General features: G+C 34.4%; 1 protein-coding gene across 7 annotated transcripts in view; it reads left to right on the top strand.

Moving 5' to 3' along the window:
• Positions 1-5278: 5278 nt before the first annotated feature.
• The window catches only part of elk4 (ETS transcription factor ELK4), a 43941-nt gene continuing 25546 nt past the window's right edge, over positions 5279-23673 (top strand). For 5 of the 7 annotated variants that reach the window (XR_015501744.1, XR_015501746.1, XR_015501745.1 and 2 more), the window contains exons 1-5: positions 5279-5838; positions 10159-10457; positions 15717-16418; positions 19318-19521; positions 21887-22003. Coding sequence is in view for 3 of the 7 variants with exons in the window: in XM_087271784.1 (XP_087127910.1) it covers positions 10251-10457; positions 15717-16418; positions 19318-19521; positions 21887-22003 (1230 nt within the window). In the remaining 4 variants the exon portion in view is untranslated. 7 annotated transcript variants of the gene reach the window in all.

Raw genomic sequence — 23673 nt, 5'->3', positions numbered from 1 at the left:
CAAACAATCAACTAGAAGTCAAGTTATTATCTGTTTTTCACACACACAAAAAAATCCTCAACTTGGATAGGCAACGAGAATTTTGTCAGGTAGTGTACATTTCTCTATTTTTATACACTGTAAAAAAATCAGAAACTTTAACTTTTTAAAAATATTTATGCTTATGAATTGCATTAAAGGACCTTGTTCTGTCCTCCAACAACTTTTAATTTTCAAAAAGTTTGAAAGAGTGACTTTTGACATTTTTATGTTGCATAGTGATATATTGTCTGGGTTGGTGTTGTAAATTCTGATGCAAATACCTGATAATTAACTGCCAATACTTTTTTTCTGTTATTTTACACACTTAATTCTCTGTATTTTATTTCATTATAAAGAGTGCAGATGTGAATTGAACTAACTACAATTAGCATTTCTTTACTCTCCTATGTGCATGTTTAGTAATTTCACTTAAAAAGAAAAGAATAAGTTATTTTCATGGCCTTTAATGTAAAAAAAAACTACATTTAAACACAGGAGGCTGAAAAAATGCTCATTTTAGAATAAAATTTCTGCTGGCACTGCATCTGAACTCTTCGTGTATTGTTTTAAACAAGTTAAATGTCAATAAAAGTCCCTGTGTTAAACTTTTTCAACATCAAAAGTCAACAGAGCCGAGATCAAGGTCCTTTAATACAATTCATAACTGTACATTAAATAAATAAATAAAAAAAACATGGAAAATGAAATACGGAAGCTGTTAATTAATTGATTATTTACAGCTTAAACTTTTTTTTTTTTAAATAGATAAACTTTTTTTTTTTACTAAACTTTAATTCAATTAATAAAAATGACAGTTAACAAAGCTGTAAAAATACCTGAAAAAGACTTCATGTAGTAGCACAAGACTTAATAGTTTATTTATAAGCTAATTTCGAGAGGATCACGTGCTTATGATTGACCACGGCTGATCCCGCATTAGCTAACACACGAATCACCAATCAGACGATTCCTGAGTCACCATAAATAACCAGAGTGTTCATATCTCAGTCATTTTCGTTTTGAGAAATCCCCCCTTCCACCCCTATTTCTCTTCCCTTTTCCTAAATATGGTGGCCCAGTGAGTAGCACTGTTGCCTCACAGCAAGATTGTCACTGGTTCAAGTCCTTACCAGGCCAGTCAACAATTCAGTGTAAAGTTTACATGTTCTCCCCGTGCTTGTATGGGTTTCCCCCTGGTGCTGTTTCCTCCCACCGTCTAAAGGCATGCGACATAAGTGCATTGACTAAAATTTGCACCATAAATGAGCTCTTAGTCAGCAGTATTTCCAACACAATCTCATGGCAATTCTTAACTTTTTGATTTAGTGGCTAATTCGTACGATCTATTTTGTTCAATTTAGTACGACTTGCTCATCCCCCAATGACGGTTGGATTTAGGGGTGGGGTTAGGTGCCACACCTCCTTTTTAAAACTGTACAATTTCGTACGACTGAACTCATATGAATTAGCCACTAAACTGGCAAAACGTGAAATACTTACGTTTTCTCGTGAGATCAGGCTGATATTTCTCTCCATAGCAATCCCTAATTTGTCATTAGCCACAAGCAGGGGAGTTCTCGAGATCTACCTAAGCTCAAACTCCCCTCTCGTCCTGCAAACGGCTCGAGTATCTTTTGAGCTCAGGACTCTTACATGCCCCAACAAACATTTTTATTCATAGTTCATGGTTTCATGGTTTACTTCAAATCCCTCTGGAGTATTTTTCTATCCTACGTTTCTCCATACTGATGGAAAAATGTAATAATAAATATAATAATTATATATATATATTATATTATATATATATTATTATTATTATCATGAGCGTGTTACTGCAATCAATTTTCTCCAAACTGATGGAAGAATTTAATATGTATAAAATTGTCTGCCAACAGCATGATTGAATCTTTAAGAAATAATAATTAATAAATAAAAATACATTACTTTATATAATCTTCTGTTTTAGAGTTCTATGGACAATTGAATGTGTATTTTTGCCTTCCTTAAATAATAATTGATCACGTTTGTTTATTTGACATGGCACTTTTTATCATGCTTTATCGAAAAGAACAGCAAAGAAACGTCTCCTGCATCAGTCGGTGATCTTGTTCGGCAGGAATGCTTGGCTTGTGCATGTATTTATTTTCCATGTTTTTTTCCCCCGCAGCTCTGGAATCTGTTTGGAAGGCGTGGTGGCTGGAACTGACACTGAAGACTAAAATTACACTTTTTATTCTGCCACTCTTTCCTACGCACATGGCAAATGAGTATGAATGAGATGCTGGTATAAATAAATAACATAACAGTGGGTGTGGTAATGGGAATGAAATATAGTGCTGGCGGTGTTGTTTAATTGTGCACAAATTATGTGGGTTTATTATAGTATCAGTGTCGAACAGAAGCAATATTGGTCATGCTTTACAATAAGATTTCATTAGTTAATGTTAATTAATATATTCACTAACTTGAATTAGTAATGAACAATGTTTGTACAGCATTTAATAATGATAGTTTAACAATTAACATTAGTTAATGCACTGCGAGAACAATGAATAAAAAACTATTTCCATTAATGTTACTCAAGATTAACACTGTAATAAATGCATTGTTCATTGTTTGTTCATGTTACTGAATACATTAACTAATACAACCCTATTGTGAAGTGCCACTGTAATATTTCACCCTTATCTTTTTTCTATACAGGTGTGTTTGGTCATATGAAGATCTTAGGCTTTATAATTGTGTTTCAGGGGTGTCCAAACTCGGTCCAGTGTCCTTCAGATTTTAGTTTCAACTTGCCTCAACACTCCTGCACGGATGTTTCTAGAAAGCCCAAGGGCTTGATTAGCTAGCCAAGGTGTGTCTGATTAGGGTTGGAATTAAACTTTGTAGTACACCGGCCCTCCAGGACCAAGTTTGGGCACCCAATTTTTTTTTTTTTTAAATGTGTACTTCTACTGTCCCTTGAGTACATCTATAGTGCAGTATATGTGCTACTTTCCTTCAACCTGCAGTCACTATATTTTTTCTTGTCTATGGGGATTTTAAAAAATCAGTCTGTGATTTCTGACCAATCAAACCACACATAGAAGGTAAGTCGCATCGTAATGAACTACTTCAAGACATGGGTATTTTATAATTGCAGCAAACTCTTTGGAAGCATTACAACTGTACAATAAGATGTCCAAAATCTTTACAGGCAATAACCCAAAGACTGTTTAGATGCTTGTCACTGATGAGAAGATGACTGATGTTTACTGTATGATGATCAAAATGGCCTTAAATACCCAGCAGACACAAGACGTCAACATGACGTCAGTTTGACGTTGTACCCTAACGTCGTGGGGACGCTACGTTTTGTTTGGAAATGAAAATCGGGTTGACGTTAGAACTCAACTTTAGGCCAACGTCAATGTCCAACCTAAAATCAACCAAATATCAACGTCTATGTTACAGCTTGGCGTTGTGTGGATCAGACGGTGAATTTTGGTTGTCATACCTGACGAATAAATGTCAATATTTGGCCTCAATATGACGTTGTTTTTTGAGATGTTGACTCGACGTTGGATTTAGTCACTTTCCAACCCAACCTAAAATCAATGAAATATCAACGTCATTTGACATAGTTATTGGATATCAAAATAATGTCCTTAGACGCTGACTGACGTTAAATTTTGGTCACCTGACATCACAACCTAAATCTGACCTAGTATTAATGTCTTATGACACTGTGTACCTGCTGGGCAATGACAAGATGCAGTACAGAATGTTACGTTTACGCACATTCACAAATTATATGTAAATGCATCAGCTTTTAAAAGCGTAATACTCACTACTCTTGAGTACTTTTGAAAGGGCGACTTTTTACTTATACTTTGAGTAATATTTACAACAGATACTTCTACTCTACTTGTGTTACTTTTTTAGGCAAGTAATTTTAAGTACTTTTACTTAAGTATGATTTTTCAATGCCTTTTCCACCTCTGGTTAAAACACATGGACTAAGAAAATCCCCATGTGTGTGGAACGATATCTCAATATCTCAAGCATATAAACGTCAGACAGACACAATGCTGTTTAGAGCTGACCCAGACCTGTAAAATAATCCACAAAGGAATAGAACACACACACTCTCAAAATACAATCTGTTTCTTACTCAAGGCTTAGTGTACTCACAGCCATCTTATCAAAATGGTTAAACACTCCCTGCTGAAAAAAAAAAAAAAAACTGCTTAAACCGGCATAAGCTGGTTGGCTGGTTTAAGCTGGTTGACCAGCCTGGTTTTAGAGGGGTTTTGGCCATTTCCAGGCTGGTTTCCAGCTATTTAAAGCCTATTAAGGTTGGAAGATGACCAGCTAAAACCAGCCTAACCAGGCCGGGAGACCAGTCAAAACCAGCTGTGTCCAGCTTAAACCTGGCTAGTCAAGCTGGTTTTAGTTGGTTTTAGCTGGTCATTTTCCCGCCTGACCAGCTAAAACCAGTCTGGAAATGGCTGGAAACCAGCCTGGAAATGGCCAAAACCCCTCTAAAACCAGACTGGTCAACCAGCTAACCAGCCAACCATCTTAGGCTGGTTTAAGCTGGATGTTTCAGCAGGGCTGGTATAAACTACATCCAAACTGGTGGCTTACAAAGGAATTAACTTTAAAAGATTTAACACTTAAAATGGCAAATCATTGAGGAAACTCAGTTGTTTCCAATTCTTCAAGAGTCCAGGTCCACTCAAGAGGTCTCCATGACCTCTAACCTGACTGGATTACTCCATCCTGGACTAGACAACCTTTGGAAAAGTCACTTTCTTCAATTGAGTTTGAATTTGCATTATTACATTGCTTTCTGTGAAATTATTTCAATATTTTGGGAAAGTAATTTTCACATTATAAGGGTCTTGCATAATTACCCTGCTGTTATTATTAGTCAACCATATAGCGTTAATGTAAGGGAAATACATAAAGGACTAAAAGTAAATTGTTTGTTTTTTTAATGTGAGTGAAAGTATCTCTTTTTATATGCATTAATCTGTCTGACTGACTATTCAAGAATGTATTTTGGCTCTCTATCCATCTGACATATTTATGTATTTCACTGTATCTGTCTTACTGTCTACCTATCAGTCATTTCTTATCTAAATGTCAAAGTGCAGTCAAACTGAATGGATGTTATATAATATTTCAATGCCATCCGGATTTGGATTCTGAATCTCTTCTCACCCAGACGTTTTAATATGTTAATTAATTTTACCATGGTCACATATTTAAATGGGACAGTCCATCATAAGATGATCTGCATGCTTTTACTTCAGTCTGCATTTACTGCATTTCTCAAGCTGCTGAACATACATCTGGAGGACATTAACGCTGTTCAAACTGAATAGACCAGGTTTCTTACAGATTCATAAAATCTCAGCCTTTGTTCTGCAGTTTTATTGCGCGCTGCTACAGTGAAAGTGTTTAATCTGCTGGGCTTGTTGCTTCCTGTATTGTATTGTTATGGTTGCAGCTAAAATATGAGTAACTTAGCAACGATTGAGATACTTTAACGTTTCTCTTTTCCCTTTCTCGTTGTAAATACGACAAGAAATCGCTTTAAATAGTCGAATTTACATCAACTACTGTTAGTTCAATGGGTCTAAAGTTTGCTAAGACTCCGTTAGCTAGCGGACTAGCACGCTATGCTAGCTGACCACCAAATATCTTTACACGATGTAAACATACAAAAAAACGGACGGCATTTTTTATTTTATTTTATTTCTTTTGGGGAATCAATCTGTTAAAATCCACACGAGGAACGACTCTGGAGAGCAGAAATCTTTTCAGGTGAGTTTGACAGACATTAGCTAACGTTATATGCTAACAAACCAAACTCAAGTTCTAACAGGTTGTAGTTTAGCATGTCTGGACAGTCACGTTTGTTTTAGGCTACTTTATAATGTGTTGGTTTTGTAAGTATTTTATGGGATCTTTAAGGCTTAAACGAATTATATATTATGTATTTTGACCTGCCAGCACTGTTTAATGTGATTAACGTTAATTTGACGTTGAGGTTTTGCATCAGCTAACGACGTAAAAGTGTCCAAATTTTAGCAGTTATTTTAATCAGAATTATGTCATATACAAATTGAAGACACACATAGAGTTTAAAGTTAACGTTAGTTATTTTGTTTTAAGTATACATTTAGGATTCATTTTTAGGTTTTGCCAACCTCTGCCACACATTTAACATATTTAAGTGGTAAATGCACAAAGTAATTGATACATTTTGAGTCTAACGTTAAATAACAAGTTAATCAAGTTAAGTTAGTAAAAAATAAAAAATTTTATACAAACACAAAACTATAAGTTGTAATTCATGCAAACTCAGATTTTTCTAGTGTTCTGGTGGTTTTTTACCTTTTGAATTCACTAGCTTTGCCACAGATTTGCGTATAATTGCATATAAATGTGTTTATGTGTTTCAAAACATTATATTGAAGATTTATCAGTTAAATACAGCGAATAATTTTAGTATTATGGGAGCATCAAATATCATTATGCGGTGTAAAATAAATTCATATGGGTGTACATGATGATTGACATTCACTATTACAGTGTTTTTATAGTGTAATTACATATTTAGGACATTCTAATAAAGGATTGTTAGATCAAAGTCTCCATGCCAAATAAATAAGATCCAGCCCCGGATGCCAGATTTTGTCACTCTGGTAAAATAGTTGGGTTAAAAATACCCCAAAAATATAACCCAACTATAGATTAATATATCACCTTCCCAACTATGGGTTATTTTAACCCAGTGCATTGGGTTATTTTGAATAAATGTTATTTATTCCATTCTGATATTACTATTGCTACTATTTTCAGTACTACTATTAATTTTATATTTTTGGCTGTGTCAATAAATAACATGCAGTTTTCAACAGTATTGAAAATACTTTATTTTCATTACATTTTAAGTTTGTTAAGGGTTTTATCTGTTTAATAAAAATCGACTGAAGTGCGCGTTGGTATCATCAATAATTAAGAATGCTGGTAATTAGGTAATTTAATAAACAAATAACAGTATTATTGCGTTATAGGTTAAATAAACTTTACAATGCAGAAACAACATTAAATAGGCATATTAATACAGCTGTTCTGTGTCAGTTGACTGTTAAAATTCTACATTTTTAACCCAACTGGTCGAGTTATTAAATAAATAGCCCAAAAAACGTTAAGAATTACCCAACAAATCACCAAATATTTAACCCAACTGGTTGAATTATTAATAAATAACCCAATAAAGGTAAAAAATAATCCAGCAAAGTACCAGATATTTCTAACGCAACCTTTGGGCTTTATAAATAACTCATTGTTTTTTAGAGTGCAGGAAATGTCAGCTTCTCCGGGTATATGGACAACAAGTCAGTAGAGTTTCCAATAACCAAACCTGTAAACCAGTATTCAACTGAATAAGCACTCTACTATCAATAAAGGAGTCATCTGTGGAAGCCAAGCCAGAGAAGAGCAGAAACAGGAGACAAAGTGATGATAATAAAAGAGCAGGGTTTATTGAATAATCTTAGTGTTTCGGTACGCTTTCATACTTCGTCTGAGCAGCACAAACATTACAAATGTTATTATACATCAGGCCACAAGACCTTGAATTAGAGAAGTACCCTCATATCTCATCAGTGGTAAGAAACATCTCATGAAACATCATCAAAATAAGAATAAACTACAGAAAAAAACACTAAAAGCAGAACAAGTAATAAGAAATCAAATCAATAAATGATTAATATATTAAATGATAAACATAAATTAATAAAATGTGAATCAAATAAATGGATGAGTAAACGAATAACTTAGATTTATAATGATTATAATCATAACTGAAATGATCAATGCAAAACAAATAATAGAAGAAACAAAACCAAAACATAACAGAATATGGAATTGATTTCATTGAAAGTGCACACAGGTTATTACAAATTTCAGATTCTACAGGATGAATGACCAACAACCAAATGTGCGGCTAATTAAATATGCACAAGTATGACGTTTACAGTATGCAATCACCATCATCATGCAACAGGCCACAATTTTAGGTTTATTAGGTTTCTCTTAACCTGAACTCTTTGTGTAGTGTAAAATTCCCAGACCTCATCTCCTACAGTCTGAGGAAAGCTGTCACGTCTCGCCTCTGTGTTTCTATATTTGCGTTCTGTTCTGTCAGATTGTATGTGGGAGACTTTTTTTCAGTCTTTGGCAACTACCAGCTGGGTATCGGATGAGTCAAGGCAGATTTAGTTTTAATTTAAGCTGCTTAGTTACACACACACACATTGCCGGCCTGTAGTCTCCACATCGACAGGATTACACTGAAGACCAGTACCATTTGGTACTTAATAGAGTATGAATGTTTTTTTTGTTGTTGTAGCTGTTGTGCTGGGCACAGATTAATCACGAATAATCCAAAATAAAGGTTTGCATATACACAATATGTGTGTGTGTGCTCTGTGTATTTATAATGTATATAATAAATACACTCATGCATGTATATGTGTGTATGATACATTTTGAATATCTATGTAAATAGCTTTGTTTTTATGTATAAGTGTGTATTACTATACATAATGCATATATATCAACCCAGGCTCATTCTGGAAACGTAGCTCCACGGACGTTACTAGAGACCGTGAAATACGTTCCTGGAGGTACGTATTTGTGCAGTTTTTGTTTTCGCTAATCTGCGAGAGGCCGCTGTGCATGCTTTTTTGCATCTCGAACGCATCTCGCAAGCGCGTGCCGTTCGCACCCGCCCTGTTTTTGAGTAAAAAGCCGCCGGAGGCCGCTGTCGAGCGACCGTTTGTCCGACTGACTGACTGACTGAACGATTGACTTGGTGGCCGGCCAGTTGGCCGACCCAGCAACCCTCCTCCTCCTCCCTCCCTAAACCCAAGCGACGATTTACAAAAGCCGCCCAGAAAAAGAAAAGCCCCTGTCTGATTTTGACCGCATTTTGTTCGCTTTATTTTTTGGATTCTGTTTTTTGTCTTACCTGATTTCTTGAACCGCTCTTCCCCGCACTTGAACCCGGTCGTCGCCGCGTCTGGCTCCTCCTTCGGGCCTCCACTCCGTCGACGTAACACGACGAGCTAACCGGACAAACTGGTTGCGGCAGGAAAGCCCTCCACACAGAGGAGGTGTGCCGTCAGCCGGCGAGTGTGAAGAGCGGCGTCACACCGCCCCGTAGCGTTCGCTTCACAAAACGAAATGCAGCCATACGTACCTCCAGCCACGTAAATCGCGGTTTCCAGAAACGTCCGCGGGGCTACATTTTCAGATTCAGTTTGGGTGGATATATATAATAATTACATAAAAAAACTATTTATTTTGGATGCAATTAATCATTTGAATTGAAATAAATTACCTGAGTTTAACAAATGCAACCTTACTATACAGAGTTAATGAACAAAATTCATATATTGATCTTATAATTTTACATTTTTTTAGGCCACATTAATGTTAAAATTTTAAATGGCATATAAGGTCTTCAATGAACAGCTACAGAAAATATACCAATCTGAATATTCTTAAAATAAACTCTAAAAGTTGAAATAATGAATTATCCATGGTGTATTCAAGTGCCTCAATATCAGTATTGATCATGTTCATTATTATGATTTATTCAATTATTAAATATATATATAATTTATTTTTACATTATGTGTTTTTTTACATTATACTATACAAGTTGAATATTATAATGAGAAAATGTCAGTTTGTAACATCAATCAGCTTATAGAGCTGTTATTAATGTGTAAAATCTTTGGAAGTGAATGAGACCGGAAGTGTTTAGCCAAAACAATCCCACTCATATGTGAAGAATTAGGTCAATAACGATGGTTTGTTTTGTAGACAATTGGAAAAAAAAATATTGCTTAATAATAATGACCTTAAAATGTAAAAAAAAAAAAAAAAAATCAAAAACTGTTTTTATTCTAGCCAAAATAAAACAAATAAGACTTTTTCCAAAAGAAAAAAGAAAATAGGAAATACTGTAAAAATTCCTTACTCTGTTTAACAGCATTTGGGAAATATTTGAAACACACAAAAAACTGTATGTCTGTTTCTGATTTGATTGCATCTCCATCCTTTTAGCCTCCTTCAAGATATTTTTAGGAATATGCCGTGAAATGTCAGCCAGGCTGTGAGCGTGATCAGGATCCTGAAGGTATCGTATCGAGAAGGACATGGACAGCTCTGTGACACTCTGGCAGTTCCTGCTGCAGCTCCTGCTGGACCCAGGGAATGAGCAGCTCATCTGCTGGACCAATGAGGATGGAGAGTTCAAGCTGCTGCAGGCGGAAGAAGTGGCCAGATTATGGGGAGCCCGCAAGAACAAACCCAGCATGAACTACGACAAGCTCAGCCGGGCCCTGCGCTACTACTATGACAAGGTGTGTGATGTTGTCTTTGTTATCATTTGCGCACTCTCATTTGGATCATATTAGTTATTGGTAGGCAATATTGGAATCTGCATGCTTCGAAATCCACAGATCTTTGAGTCTACTTCTTTACTTGTGTAAATGTGTGTAAATTTATATTTATTCAGTTTTTGAGTTTTTTTTGAAGTTTTTTCTCTCTACTTTTAGAGAGATGTATTATGAACATCTCGTTTTAGTAGATGTATTATAAATAAAAGATACTTGTTGATACTTTGTTTACCAAATAAGTGGATCTAATTGGATTTGCATTGTAAGCATTAAACAAAAGTTAAAAGGTATTAGATTTTATTGCATATATTAAGTTTTTAGTTAAGATACTCCCCAAATCATTCCGTAATCATTCCAAAAATATGCAAATTTTTAATAAAGTTCTCTGCAGAAATAGCAAAAAATGTTTGCAATTTGCAATGTTTGCATTATTATTATTATTATTATTATTATTATTATTATTATTATTATTATTATTAATAATAATAATAATATTAATATTAATATTAATAATAATAATAATTAATTATATTATTATTATTATTATTATTATTATTTAATTATTATTATTATTATAATTATTATTAATACTAATGGATTATATTATTATTATTATTTAATTATTATTATTATTATAATTATTATTAATACTAATGAATTATATTATTATTATTATTTAAATGATTATTATTATTATTATTATTATTATTATTATTATTATTATTGTATGTAGTTATTATTATTTTTGTTGTTGTTATTGGGCATCATCTTGAACTGTGAGAGAGAACTGTGTAATAACATAATAATGCATTAGATTACATGAACTAAAATTAAATAATATATATTTACAGCATTTATTATTCTTTCTGGATGTTAGTAAAAAAACTTATAATGTTTTGTTCATGTTTATTCACAAAGTATTAACAAATGTTGTCATACAACTTTATATTTTTGCGAACTGTTAGTTAATGTTGTAACTTACAAACAAAAATTATGGTAACACAATGAATGAATATTATATTTAATTATTTGAATTTTATCTAATTTTCTTTATTTAATTACAAAATCTTCATTTTTATTCGCTACTTGTTTCATTGTAACTTGTTACATTGTTTAAGTATTACATATATACTGTAAACTTATATGTAAGTCATAACAACAAATGTTTTTATGTTTGTTAAACTAATTTTAAACAATAAATCTAAATGAAATATTTGTAGTTATAGAAATTTTAACTTAATTTTTTTCAGTTAGTTTAACTGATGTGAGTTGAGATGACAAGAACAGTTCAGTTGATTCAACTAAAAAATATAGGCAGCAAGATTTTTTTACAGTAATTATATATTACTATTACTAATACATATGCATATGTTATACTCAAACTATTGATAATAAATTCTAATTTATTGGAAAGTGTTATTATTATTATTGCTATTATTATTATTATTTTTATTATTATTATTGTTATTATTAGTAGTAGCAGTAGTAATATTAACAATATTATCATTATTTGTCCATGTTTCATTCTGGCTTGTAATTTGTAAAGAAAATATATGTATATGGATATTTAGTGTTGTGATTTATTAGATATTTTCTTATAATTAATTGTTGTTGATATTGTTTTATTTTAAATTATTAGCCATTATTAGTTATTAAGTATTAATGTTCTATTGTCTTTTATTATATATTATTTGTTTTTGTAAAATTAAAGTACGTTCACACAAGCTGGGTTAAACAGCTTGTATACTGTTATTGTAAAACCTGCAAGTTACCATGTCACACAAAATAAATATTGAAATTATAAACTAAATTAATTATAAATTACTAAGCACTCAAACACTTGTTATAAGCTGTTAAATAAGTACATATGTTTTATTTATTTATTTTTTGGGGTGTGCTAATCCCCATAAGCTTTAGAGATTTACCAGGCTAATTCTGTTGTGTCTGTATATTTAAATCAGTGTTTATCATAATTGCTAGCGTTCAGGCCTCTCATCACCCCCACACTCTTCTCCATCAGTAAGTTGTTTTGTTGCTGTAAACACACAATCAAATACATCTGAACTGCAAGAAGAGGGTCACAGATCCCGTTAGCACAGTGAGGAAGTCATGGCCTCTCGCTAGGGGTTTATTCTTGAGTGCCAACTGCGTGTTTGAGGGTTTGGCACTTACTTTTTAAGCTTCATCTTGGCACCACAGGGCACGAGTTATCGTTTACTGAATTCTTGCTGGGCTCTTTCACTTAATTGCATGTTATTTTGTTGGAGAGGGTACAAGAATGCAACTGACTGGCTGGTAAAATGTACATGTGAGGGACGTTTTGGTTGATTTGTTTGGGTTTTGACAATATTTTTGGATGCATGTAGGCGAACGGTCAATCCTTAGCTAAAATTAACATGATTTTTATTTTTCCTCAAATATTTTCATCATCAAAAAAGCAAGCAAACTGAAGTTTGTCTTGTGTTTTGCATTGTTAAATGTACACAAAACAAAACTTTATTTCACTATAGATCATTTTGAGGGATGCAAACAGTAACAATGGTCCTAATGTATTTCCTGTTTTAGATCTTTCATTTACAAAGCTTTTGAGAATCCTGAAAGCTTCATGTTGATACTTTTTTTAATGACAGCCATGTTAACATTAGTTATGACTGAATCACCTCTTATTATACAGTTCTGACGAGCAGGAGCTTTTCATGTACCAATGATATCACCATATTGAAATGGTCTATATACATTTTTATTTATTTAATTACATTTTTTAGAGTTTTGTTTACATTTACCTTGCATAGTATTATGTCCAAACAATATTAAAATATACTTTTATAATAATTCGTGTGAATATAAAAAGATGTATTTATAAAACAAAAAAATGGATGAACGGCTTTGGATGAGATACGTAAGAAACTAGTCCTACACATAGGTGCAGTTTGATTACATGTGGAATGGCAGCACGGTGGCTCAGTGGTTAGCACTGTTGCCTCACAGCAAGAAGGTCACTGGCTTGAGACCCGGATGAGTCAGTTGGCGTTTTTGTGCGAAGTTTGCAACGTACTGTCTGTCTTAGTCTGTCTTAGGTTATGTATATAGTTAAGTAGTAATTTTTAGTATATGTATAGTTAGATTACCACTTTAGTAAACTCTCAGAAAAATGGTACAATTTTGTACCAAAGGAGGCACAAACCCTTGTCACTGTAGAAGTTCCTATTTATGGAACAGAATTGTACCTTAAGACAAAGAAACAAAATTATACCGTTGCAGTTTGTGCAGGCTCATTCTGAAAACGTAGTCCCATGGATGTTTCTGGAGAATACCGAGAGGTACTTATTTTTGCAATTTTTGTTTTTGTAAATCCACGAGAGGCTGCTGTGTGCGCTTTTTTGCATCTCAAAATGTCTCTCGCTAGTGCCGATCGCGCCTGTGCTGTTCTCACGGAAACCCATCAGAGGCCGCTGTCAAATGACCGTCTGTCTGACTGACTGATTGACTGGGCTACCGGCCAATCGGCTGACCCACCCACCTCCTTCCTTGAACCCAACCAATTTTACCGATTGACCCGCCCACCCGCATACTTCCCTAAACCCAACCAACAATTTACAAAAGCCGTCCAGAAAAAGAAAAGCCCTCGTCTGATTTTTACCACGTTTTCGGATTTTACCACATTCTCACCCCGTTCTGAACTTGCTCACTTTATTTTTTGGATGCTGTTTTTGTCTGATCTGATTTCTGGAACCGCTCTTCCCCAGACTCGAACCCGGTCGTCGTCGTTGTGGTCAGCTCCCCTCTGCATCTCAAGTCTGTCGATGTACACGATGAGCTAACTGGACAAACTGGTTGTGGCAGGAAAGCCCTCCACACGGAGGTAATCGGTCAGCCAGTAAGCGTGAAAAGAATTGGCGTCATACCTCCCCGTAGTGTTCGCTGAAAAAATAAAATGCAGCCATACGTACCTCCGGCTACATAATTCGCGGTCTCCAGACACGTCCACGGCACTGTTGAGTTTGTACCTTTTAAGGACATGATCTGTACCATGGGAAACCAAAATGTACTTTTGGATTTTAAAACCTGCAGATACAATATTGTATTTTCATCAAAGGTACAAATCTGATCCATGAAGGTACCACTACAGTGACAAGACACTTTGTACCTTAACAGTGTCAAATGTGTTCCTTCAAGAACTATTTAAGAGCATTTTGCTTCATCCAAAATGGGTCAATTTATGTTCAGTAATTATGAAACATCTAATACATTTATTAAACAATGTTTTTTAAAAACGTTTCTACACCTTTTCCATTTACAATTAAGAGTAAAACCTACTTTTACATAAATCAAAAGATCTATTTTTTGCTAAACTTTTCACAAAAATGTTACAGAAATACATTCTCCCATCTTTAATATTAAACAGTTTTCTCCAATTTTCACACAACACCTTTGTAATCACTTAATTTACTTAATTTTTAAATAGAAATAGAATTATGCAAAAGTATTGTGACGAGATATGACCAATGTTTGAGCTTTACAATACTAAAATGTCTGCATGAACACTTTACATATGCAGAACTTTTGAAAGCTCATGTGCGTAGTGGAGAGCAAACGCCAAAAGGTGCGGATATCAATAATGAAAATGTATTTATCAGAAAATGCTTATAATGTTTATTAAAAATGCCTTAAATGTTTAGTTTACATTACTTATATTTTTGTTTTACCAGTTGTTTTGTATTATAGAACTTAATGATGAATGTTTATGAGTTTCTTTAAACGTATGCTTTTAAATGATGATTCATGTTTTAAGATGGAAATTATTCATAAAATCACTTTGCCTTTCCAGTAATATTTAGATTCATAGATATTGTAATAACGGAGGAGTACCTTTTTAATGAGAACAGTTGTGTACTTTCATTTTAATTGTACCATAAAAGGTACAGAGCATTTACATAAGAGGTATTTTCTGAACTATATAAGGTACACTTTTTATAAAGGTAAATGTTAGTTATGCATAGGTTATATGTAATAGCTCCTACGTCCAGGGTTGTGTTCATATTTATAATTATGTATTTTTATGCAGCACCGTGGTCCTGTGAGACACAACATTTCATTCCGCTGTATGTCAGCACATGTAGCGTAATGTAAATAAAGCGTGACTTGAGTTTTTATAATATTTTTATGTGCATGCCAAAAAATGTTAGTCATCAGCTAATGTTTTTTTCCCATCCTTTCATGCAGAACATCATCAAAAAAGTCAACGGCCAGAAGTTTGTCTATCGTTTCGTGTCGTACCCTGACATCCTAAAAGGAGACGTCATGGCCAGGACCGAGGGTGCAGACGGAGGCTCGAACGGCCCTCTGCCTCTCTCGGACCAACCAACAAACATCTCCAGAGATAAAGACAACAAATCTATCATAGAGCGGGGAGCCGGAACACTGGCTCAGTCTAAATCATCCAGCCGGAATGAATACATCCACTCTGGCCTTTATACATCCTTCACTTTGACCTCTTTGCAATCGGGAACGCAACTTTTTAAAGCCACCAAGAATGAAAACCCAGGAGAAAAGCTAATGGAGAAAAAAAGCACCCAGGATTCACCCCAGCCGTTATCCACAGTTATCAAATTTGGGACCATGCCACAAAAAAGCACCACTGCTTCTGCTATAGGAAGACCTGAACTTCCAGAACAGTCCGCTCAATCACCTCTGGCTGATCCCGAATCCAAACAGACCTCCATCTCCAATACTGTGTGTGCGTTTGTGGAGAAAACGTCTTCAGAGAATGCCATGACAGGCTTCCCTGTGTCCAGCATCTCTCCATCAGTGCTCCATCATTCCTCCCAGTCTCCCTCTTCTTCTCCCATGACAGATTCACAGCAGCTGGTGATTGACAGTGAGATTGAGTCTCTTTCCTCACAGCCTTCAGAGTTACAGCTGCAGGTACGACACTTTCTGATGATGATGATGACCATGTTATACTGTGAGTTGTGCAGTATTGGCTTTGGGAATTTGTGTAATAAAACATAAATAATATTGTATGTACTCTGGTATGTGTAATACAAAAGGAGGTAATTTTAAAGGCTTTTTAGCCCACACTTGTTTCTTTCTTTATTCATTTATTTATTAAACTAGATTTATTTATTAAACTAGAAACTAGTTTTGGCATAAGCTTACACACACTTTTACGCACGCACTTGTACAGCTATTTTTATGACAACTTCCCATAGATGTAATGATTTTTTATACTGTAATGACTGTGTATTCTCTCTATCCTACCCCTAATCTCAACCTTCATAGGAAACAATTAGCATTTTTTAGATTTTCAAAATACCTTATTCTTTGTGAGTTATGAGTCTTTTTCCCCATGGGGAGCAAAATACATATATAAGCAAAATATATATTTATTTATACAACAGTTCTGTCTGGTTCTCGAATCTAATTGGCTGATAGTCGTGATATATTTAAGTAATATCAGCACTCGTACAGCCTCTTTACCCTTTGTGTATTACTCCGCCCACATACAGCCAGCAAAAAGCAGACACTACAGATCTAAAGTTTAAAAGATGCATGCTCAGCTGTTTAACTGTCAGCTTATGATTTGAATCCAACATGGAAGAAAGTAGTTCCTCATACAAAAGGGCTTTTAAGACTCTCCATGTTTGATTTTGTTTTTATATACACAATTTTGCCGTCAAACAGTTGTATAAACGCAATATCACACTCGTAGCAGTGCGATATGGCTGTATATCGGCACTGGTTGGGGCACTAAGGCAACGCATGCCTCCCACCAGTGCCGATATACAGCCATATCGCACTGCTACGAGTGTGATATTGCTCATTTATATTTATAAATAAATCACATTCATATATATGTGTGTGTGTGTGTGTGTGTGTGTGTGTATATATATATATTAACGCAAGACTCTTATTGGGCATTAAAAAAAAAAATTGTATAATCTATTCTCAAAGTTTGGTTGGGAGCTGGGTCTATTCTACGCAAGATATGATGACTTTCCCCTTAATATTTTAGCACGGATGTATACCTGACCAGTGAGCCATCTGACAAAAAGTGCCCTTCTGGATCTCTCACTTACTTCAAAGACACTACTGACTACGTTTACATGGACATCAGTAATCTAGTTATTTGGCTTAATAGACAATAATATAGTTAAGGTGTTTACGTGAAGTGCTTTCATGTAAGATTTTCCTGTAATTTTGGGTGACTTTAACTGCTGTGCGGCAGTTTTACATTTACTCATAAACATTTCAGTCATGCCCTCTTGACTAACTGGGGTTTTAGATGCAAATAAGGAGTAAGGACTGGTGAGGGTGGTATAGTATTTAATAACACATACCAAATGGAAAGAAAATAACTTTCACATTTCACAATGTGTGTGTGTGTGTGTGTGCGTGGTCCTTTACTGACAGCCGCGTCTGTGGATCTTGTCTGAAAATATGGCGAAAAGTCCTACATGACGGTAATAGTTTAATTGGGGTGTTTACTTCAATGATGCCACTAATATATGCATATTCCACGTCTTAATTACATTTCTGTTTATTTCACTTATGACTTTAGTCGAATTAAGGTAATCAAAAAAATCACTGTTTCGATCTTACGTAAAGTTCAAAATTCAAGTTTTACTAAATAAATAGTCAGTAAACACAAGTACATCTTATTGAAGATAATTTATTTTCATCACCAATTATCACAGTAGAACAGTTTCTCAAGCAGTTTGTGATGCATTTTGGAAACAGGAGATGAGCCCCTGGTCTAATGCGCTACCTGGCTTGAGAAACCCGTTCTCCAAAACTTATATGTAGTCATTATTCGGGTCGCACACATATTTTAAATGCCTTCGGGAGAATTCAAATGAGCCATTTTGGTCTAGATTAATCTAGATTAATGCCAAGATTACAGTGAGATTAATCTAGATAAAAAAAATCTGTGCCCACTTATAATATTTACAGTAGAATAAAACATTTTCCTATACATCAAATACAGGGCTTTCTTAAATTTTAATTCTCCTTTTCTGCAATTTCTGTTTTATTCCAAATGAAATGTTTTGGATGCAGTTAATTTGTTCTGGACTTTATAATGGTTGAACTAAATTGCAATTATCAGGAAGCATGTCCAGTTAATTTAGTAAATCCAGTTAGTCATAACACATATTCAGCTTAACAATAATTTATAAAGAGATCAAGATAAAAATGTAATATGTTAATGTAATATAAAAATATATTAAAATGTTTTTATCATATGCATATATAATGTTTGTTGAATGTAGCATGAGTAAGACTTAAATCAGTCAAAATATGAAATTGGGCACACTTTAATGTACAATTCACACTTTTAACAAACCATTGACTAAGACTTTAAGCTCAATACACTACTAATTAGCTGCTTATTAATCGTTATTTAGTAGTTGGGTTTAGGTATTGAGTTGGATTAGGGAATGTAAAATACGATAATACTTTATAAATGCTAATAAACAATTGATATCCTAATAAGATGCAGGTAATAAGCGAGTAGTAAATGGTGTGAATAGTTGTGACTTAAACTAAAGTGTTACCATGAATTTAATGATGGTTAAATGCAGAAGGATATAATCTCTCTAAAAACAAGTTAAACCAGTGTCCACTTTTATTTTCTTACATTTGCTTTTAACCTGTAGATTTATACTAGATTTTGCAGATCTATATTTAAACGATGAGATCAAATTGAATTTTATATAAAGGGATAGTTCACCCAAAAATATCATTTATAAAAACGAGTTAAACCAGTGTGCACTTTTATTTTTTTACATTTGCTTTTAACCTGTCCTTTTTCTCAATTTATCAGGTTCAGCCGTTCTCTGTTTCTAAGGCCACGGTATCATCTTGTGTCCTGCCCGAATCTCCACCCCGCAATATCAGCTCCAAATCGAAGAAACCCAAAGGCCTTGAGTTAATGCCCACGTTGGTGGTGACCAGCTCTGACCTGAGCCCTCTCAATCTGTCCAGCCCGTCCCTCCCGACGGCATCTCTCACCCCGGCCTTCCTGCAGGTCAGTTCCCTCCTGACCTCCACACTCACGCAACTACAGGCTATTTTCTGCTCCCATTCATCTGATACAGTCATCAGAGCATCAGCAGATTTAGTTTTGGGTCACAGAGGAGGATTGTCTGGTGTATTTGTTGCAGGGCTAACCCAAGCCCAAGGGGGCCGTAAGTGGGATTTTATTACTCGATGCGAACAATATCAATGAATATTCACAGACACACTATAAATCTGAAAAGTGCATTATCGATTTTATTTCCTTTAGTTGTGTTGCTTACATTATGATATATCTTTGTATAGCCTAATACAATTCTACATTTTATTTTCCAGAAATAACTTCCTAGATAATGCGACGTTTTATATAACTTTTAGCCACAAAACTAAACAAATAGACAGAGAAGATTAATCTGAGATTTAATTAACCCTGACAAAAACAACAACGGCTACTACTGAATAACTACTGAATTATTAACTGAACTATTACTACTAAATTATTAATATTACTGGATAGTAATAATTTTATATTTTTTAGTCACAAGATGGTGCCAAACTGTCAAGAGTAGCGGCAGTAAAGATAAACTACTGCAAAAAAATAGCTTTTCTTATAGAATTTTCTTGTTTCTAGTCCAAGTATCTAAAAAAAGTTAAATAAAGAAGCATTTTCTAGACAAATAAATATTTAATAATTAAAAAAAGAAGTGATTTATTAAATCTGTAAAACAAGCTAATTAATCTGCAAATAAGTCAAGTAAAATAATCTTATTTTAAACTGAAAACAATAATATTTTACTTAACCTAATTGGGATACTATTTATATTTGTATAAGTAGTCACCATTATCCATTAATAATAGAGGAACTATGATGTCAATTTGAATGCAAAAACCTGGAAGCGAGTTAGCATTTTAGCAGTTCCGGTTCCCTCGTCCCAAAGTCAACGGGTTTTTTCAAATGGGATTTTTGTTAAATCGCTTACATAAGGTTTGTGGCGAACACAAACTCGAGATACTTTCACGTTTTATTCTACAAAAGTGGTCACCAAACTTATTCCTGGAGGGCCGGAGTTCTGCAGATTTTAGTTCCAACCCTAATCAAACACACCTTATTTAAAAAGACGGTTGCTATCAAGTTGCTTAATGGGACTACAGGTGGTGTTGGAGATATTATACGTCATTGAGCTGAGCTGGTCCGGAGCGCAGCTTGCTTGTGTTAAACATTTAGATTAGTCTGTGATTTAAGTATTTTCTTACATAGTATTTTATAGTTTGTAGTAATTTTCTAATTGGGAATTCATATTGTGTGTAGATAATTCCTTCACTTGTAAGAGCTGTCGAGACATTTATTTGTTGATCATTTATTCTATTCATTCATTCATTTTTCTTTTCGGCTTTGTCCCTTTAATAATCTGGGGTCGCCACAGCACATATGTTTTTACGCTGCGGATGCCCTTTCAGCTGCAACCCATCTCTGGTAAACATTCATACACACTCATACACTACGGACAATTTAGCCTACCCAATTCACCTGTACCGCATGTCTTTGGATTGTGGAGGAAACCGGAGCTCCCGGAGGAAACCCACGTGAACACAGGGAGAACATGCAAACTCCACACAGAAACACTAACTGACCCAGCCGAGGCTCAAACCAGTGACCTTCTTGCTGTGAGGCGACAGCACTACCTACTGCGCCACTGCATCGCCTCAGTTAAACACAAAGAAGATATTTAGTAGTAAGCTAGAAACCTGTAATCATTGACTTCCATAGTATTTGTTTTCCCTACTATAGAAGTCAATGGTTACAGGTTTTCAGCTTTCTTCAAAATATCTTCAAAAAGGGACTCATAAAGGTTTATAACCAGACAGTAAATATTGAGTAGATTTTTGGATGAACTGTCCCTTTAAGCTGAATTTACAGTTGTTATTTTGAGGCACTAGAGGGCAGTAGTGCACCACTTAAACTACTGAAGCTCAATGATGCTGAAGAGAGACACTCATTGGGTTACATGCTGGCGATCATATGGTGAGCTTTAGCTGGATGCTGCTTTGATGGATCACCTCGTTAAAACTGCACAATCTTTGCATTTACGAGCACTCAAACCCTCGGCCCCAGAGGACCCCCCCCCCCCCCCCCCACAGAGATGAAAGATGAAATATACTATAATTCATATCTATTATTTATGATTTTCATGAAATACAGCACCCTTGCCCTCTGATTAATTCTCACTGCTTCTTAAAGTCTCATTAAGCCACTTTTAATTAAACATTTATATTTCAGGGGTTATGCCTCTTGCAAATGCTTTGTGCCGTGATGCTCGCGCATGTTCTTTAATGAATGCGTGCTGGATGAGTGGAGTAAAAGTTCACATTTGTTGCAGACGCCGCTGCTGCTCACGCCCAGTCCACTTCTGTCGAACATTCATTTCTGGAGCACGCTGAGTCCTGTGGCGCCGCTCAGTCCCGCAAGGAGACAGGGAGCACACAACCTCTTCCAGGTGAGAGTCAGATGATGGTCAAAAACCTACATTTACATTCCCTGATCAAAGCATGAACTAATGTGACATCGAACTAAATTAGCCCAACTCAAAGTTTATTTCGAGCTCAACTATTCTATTGTTTTAAATATGGTTCAACTTTTACATTTACATTCCAATTACATTTATTAATGGTGTTGAAAATTTATGTGGACCTAGACTAGACCCTTGATGTATAATTTATTTTTAATATTACAAACAGATTTAAAGGGATAGTTCACCCAAAAATTCTGCTTTCATTTACTCTCCCATTACTTGTTTCAAACTATTATGAGGTGCTTTTTTCTGTTGAGCACAAAAGAAGATATTTAGAAAAATGTTAGAAAGCTGTAAGTATTCACTTCCATAGTAGGAAAGAACAAATACTATGGAAGTCAATGGTTACAGTTTTACAACATTTTCCTAAGTATCTTCTTTAGTGTTCAACTGAAGAAAGAAACTCATTAAGGTTTGAAACCACTTGAGGGTGACTGAATAGTGAGTAAATGTATTTTTTGGGTGAGCTACCCCTTTCTGGCAAGACACTGCATGTGAATATAGTAAAAACAACATATTTGTTAAAATGTTAACGTTAATACTGTAATAGTTTATTTTTCATGGAACAAACGAGCAGTTCTTACTTTATTTCTCAGAATTGTGAGTTAATATCTTGCAATTCTGATTTAATAACTTTGCTTTCTAGTTTACATCTCACAACTCTGATGAAAAAAGTCTTAATTGCGAGTTTTAATACAAATTCGCAATTAAGACTTTTTTTTTTAATCAATTAACTTGCAATTCTGAGATAAAAAGTCACAATGACCTTTTTTATTTAATTGTTTTTCCATACAATAGCCAAAATAGCCATTGTATGGGTCAAAATAATCAAATTTTCTGTTATAACAAAAATCATTAAAATATTTAGTAAAGATTATGTCACATTATGAATATTTTGTCACCTTCTTATCATATAAAAACTCAATTTCTGCTTAGTATTGTGCATTGCTTAAAACTTTTGATACTTCTGAGATTTTCTCACACGTTTTGATTTTTTTTTGCACCCTCAAATTCCATTATTTAAAAATTATTTTAATTTTTGCCAAATATTATCATATCCTTACAAAATCTCGGCTCTTAACCAGTGGTTAGATGCATCTTTTTTTTTTTTCTTAATATATTACAAGTGGACAAAATATGCAAACTAACATGCAGTACAATCAGTATCTTTCATTCTATACTTTTACAAAATGAATTCTCCCCCTTTTAGTTTGCTGGGACATTTTAAACACTTTTGCTTTCTAAAAATACCTTGCTCACTATTAACATTACATTACAAAATAAACATGAAATATACATATCAATTCCAGGTTTTTGTGAAGATATTTTAATATTCAGTTCATTCAGCATATATGCTATCACAGGTTGTTCTTGAAAATTACTTTAATATGACATTTTGAACAATAAAATTCACAAAAATCCATTTGCATGTATATTTGTTTACAATAAAACTACAAAAAAAGATTATATTTCAGAAGAACAGGGAAATGGTGAAAGATTAGCTTTGTAGCTAGACAAAAATCATATGCAATCCGATATGGTGGCTCTAGTGAAAACAGCTTTGTTCATTACAAAGCTGAATGATCTCTTTGTGG

Source organism: Danio rerio, chromosome 11, assembly GCF_052040795.2.
Source record: "Danio rerio strain M-AB ecotype USA chromosome 11, GRCz13ab, whole genome shotgun sequence".
Taxonomy (NCBI): Eukaryota; Metazoa; Chordata; class Actinopteri; order Cypriniformes; family Danionidae; genus Danio; species Danio rerio.
This window is presented reverse-complemented; position numbering and strand designations above follow the sequence as displayed.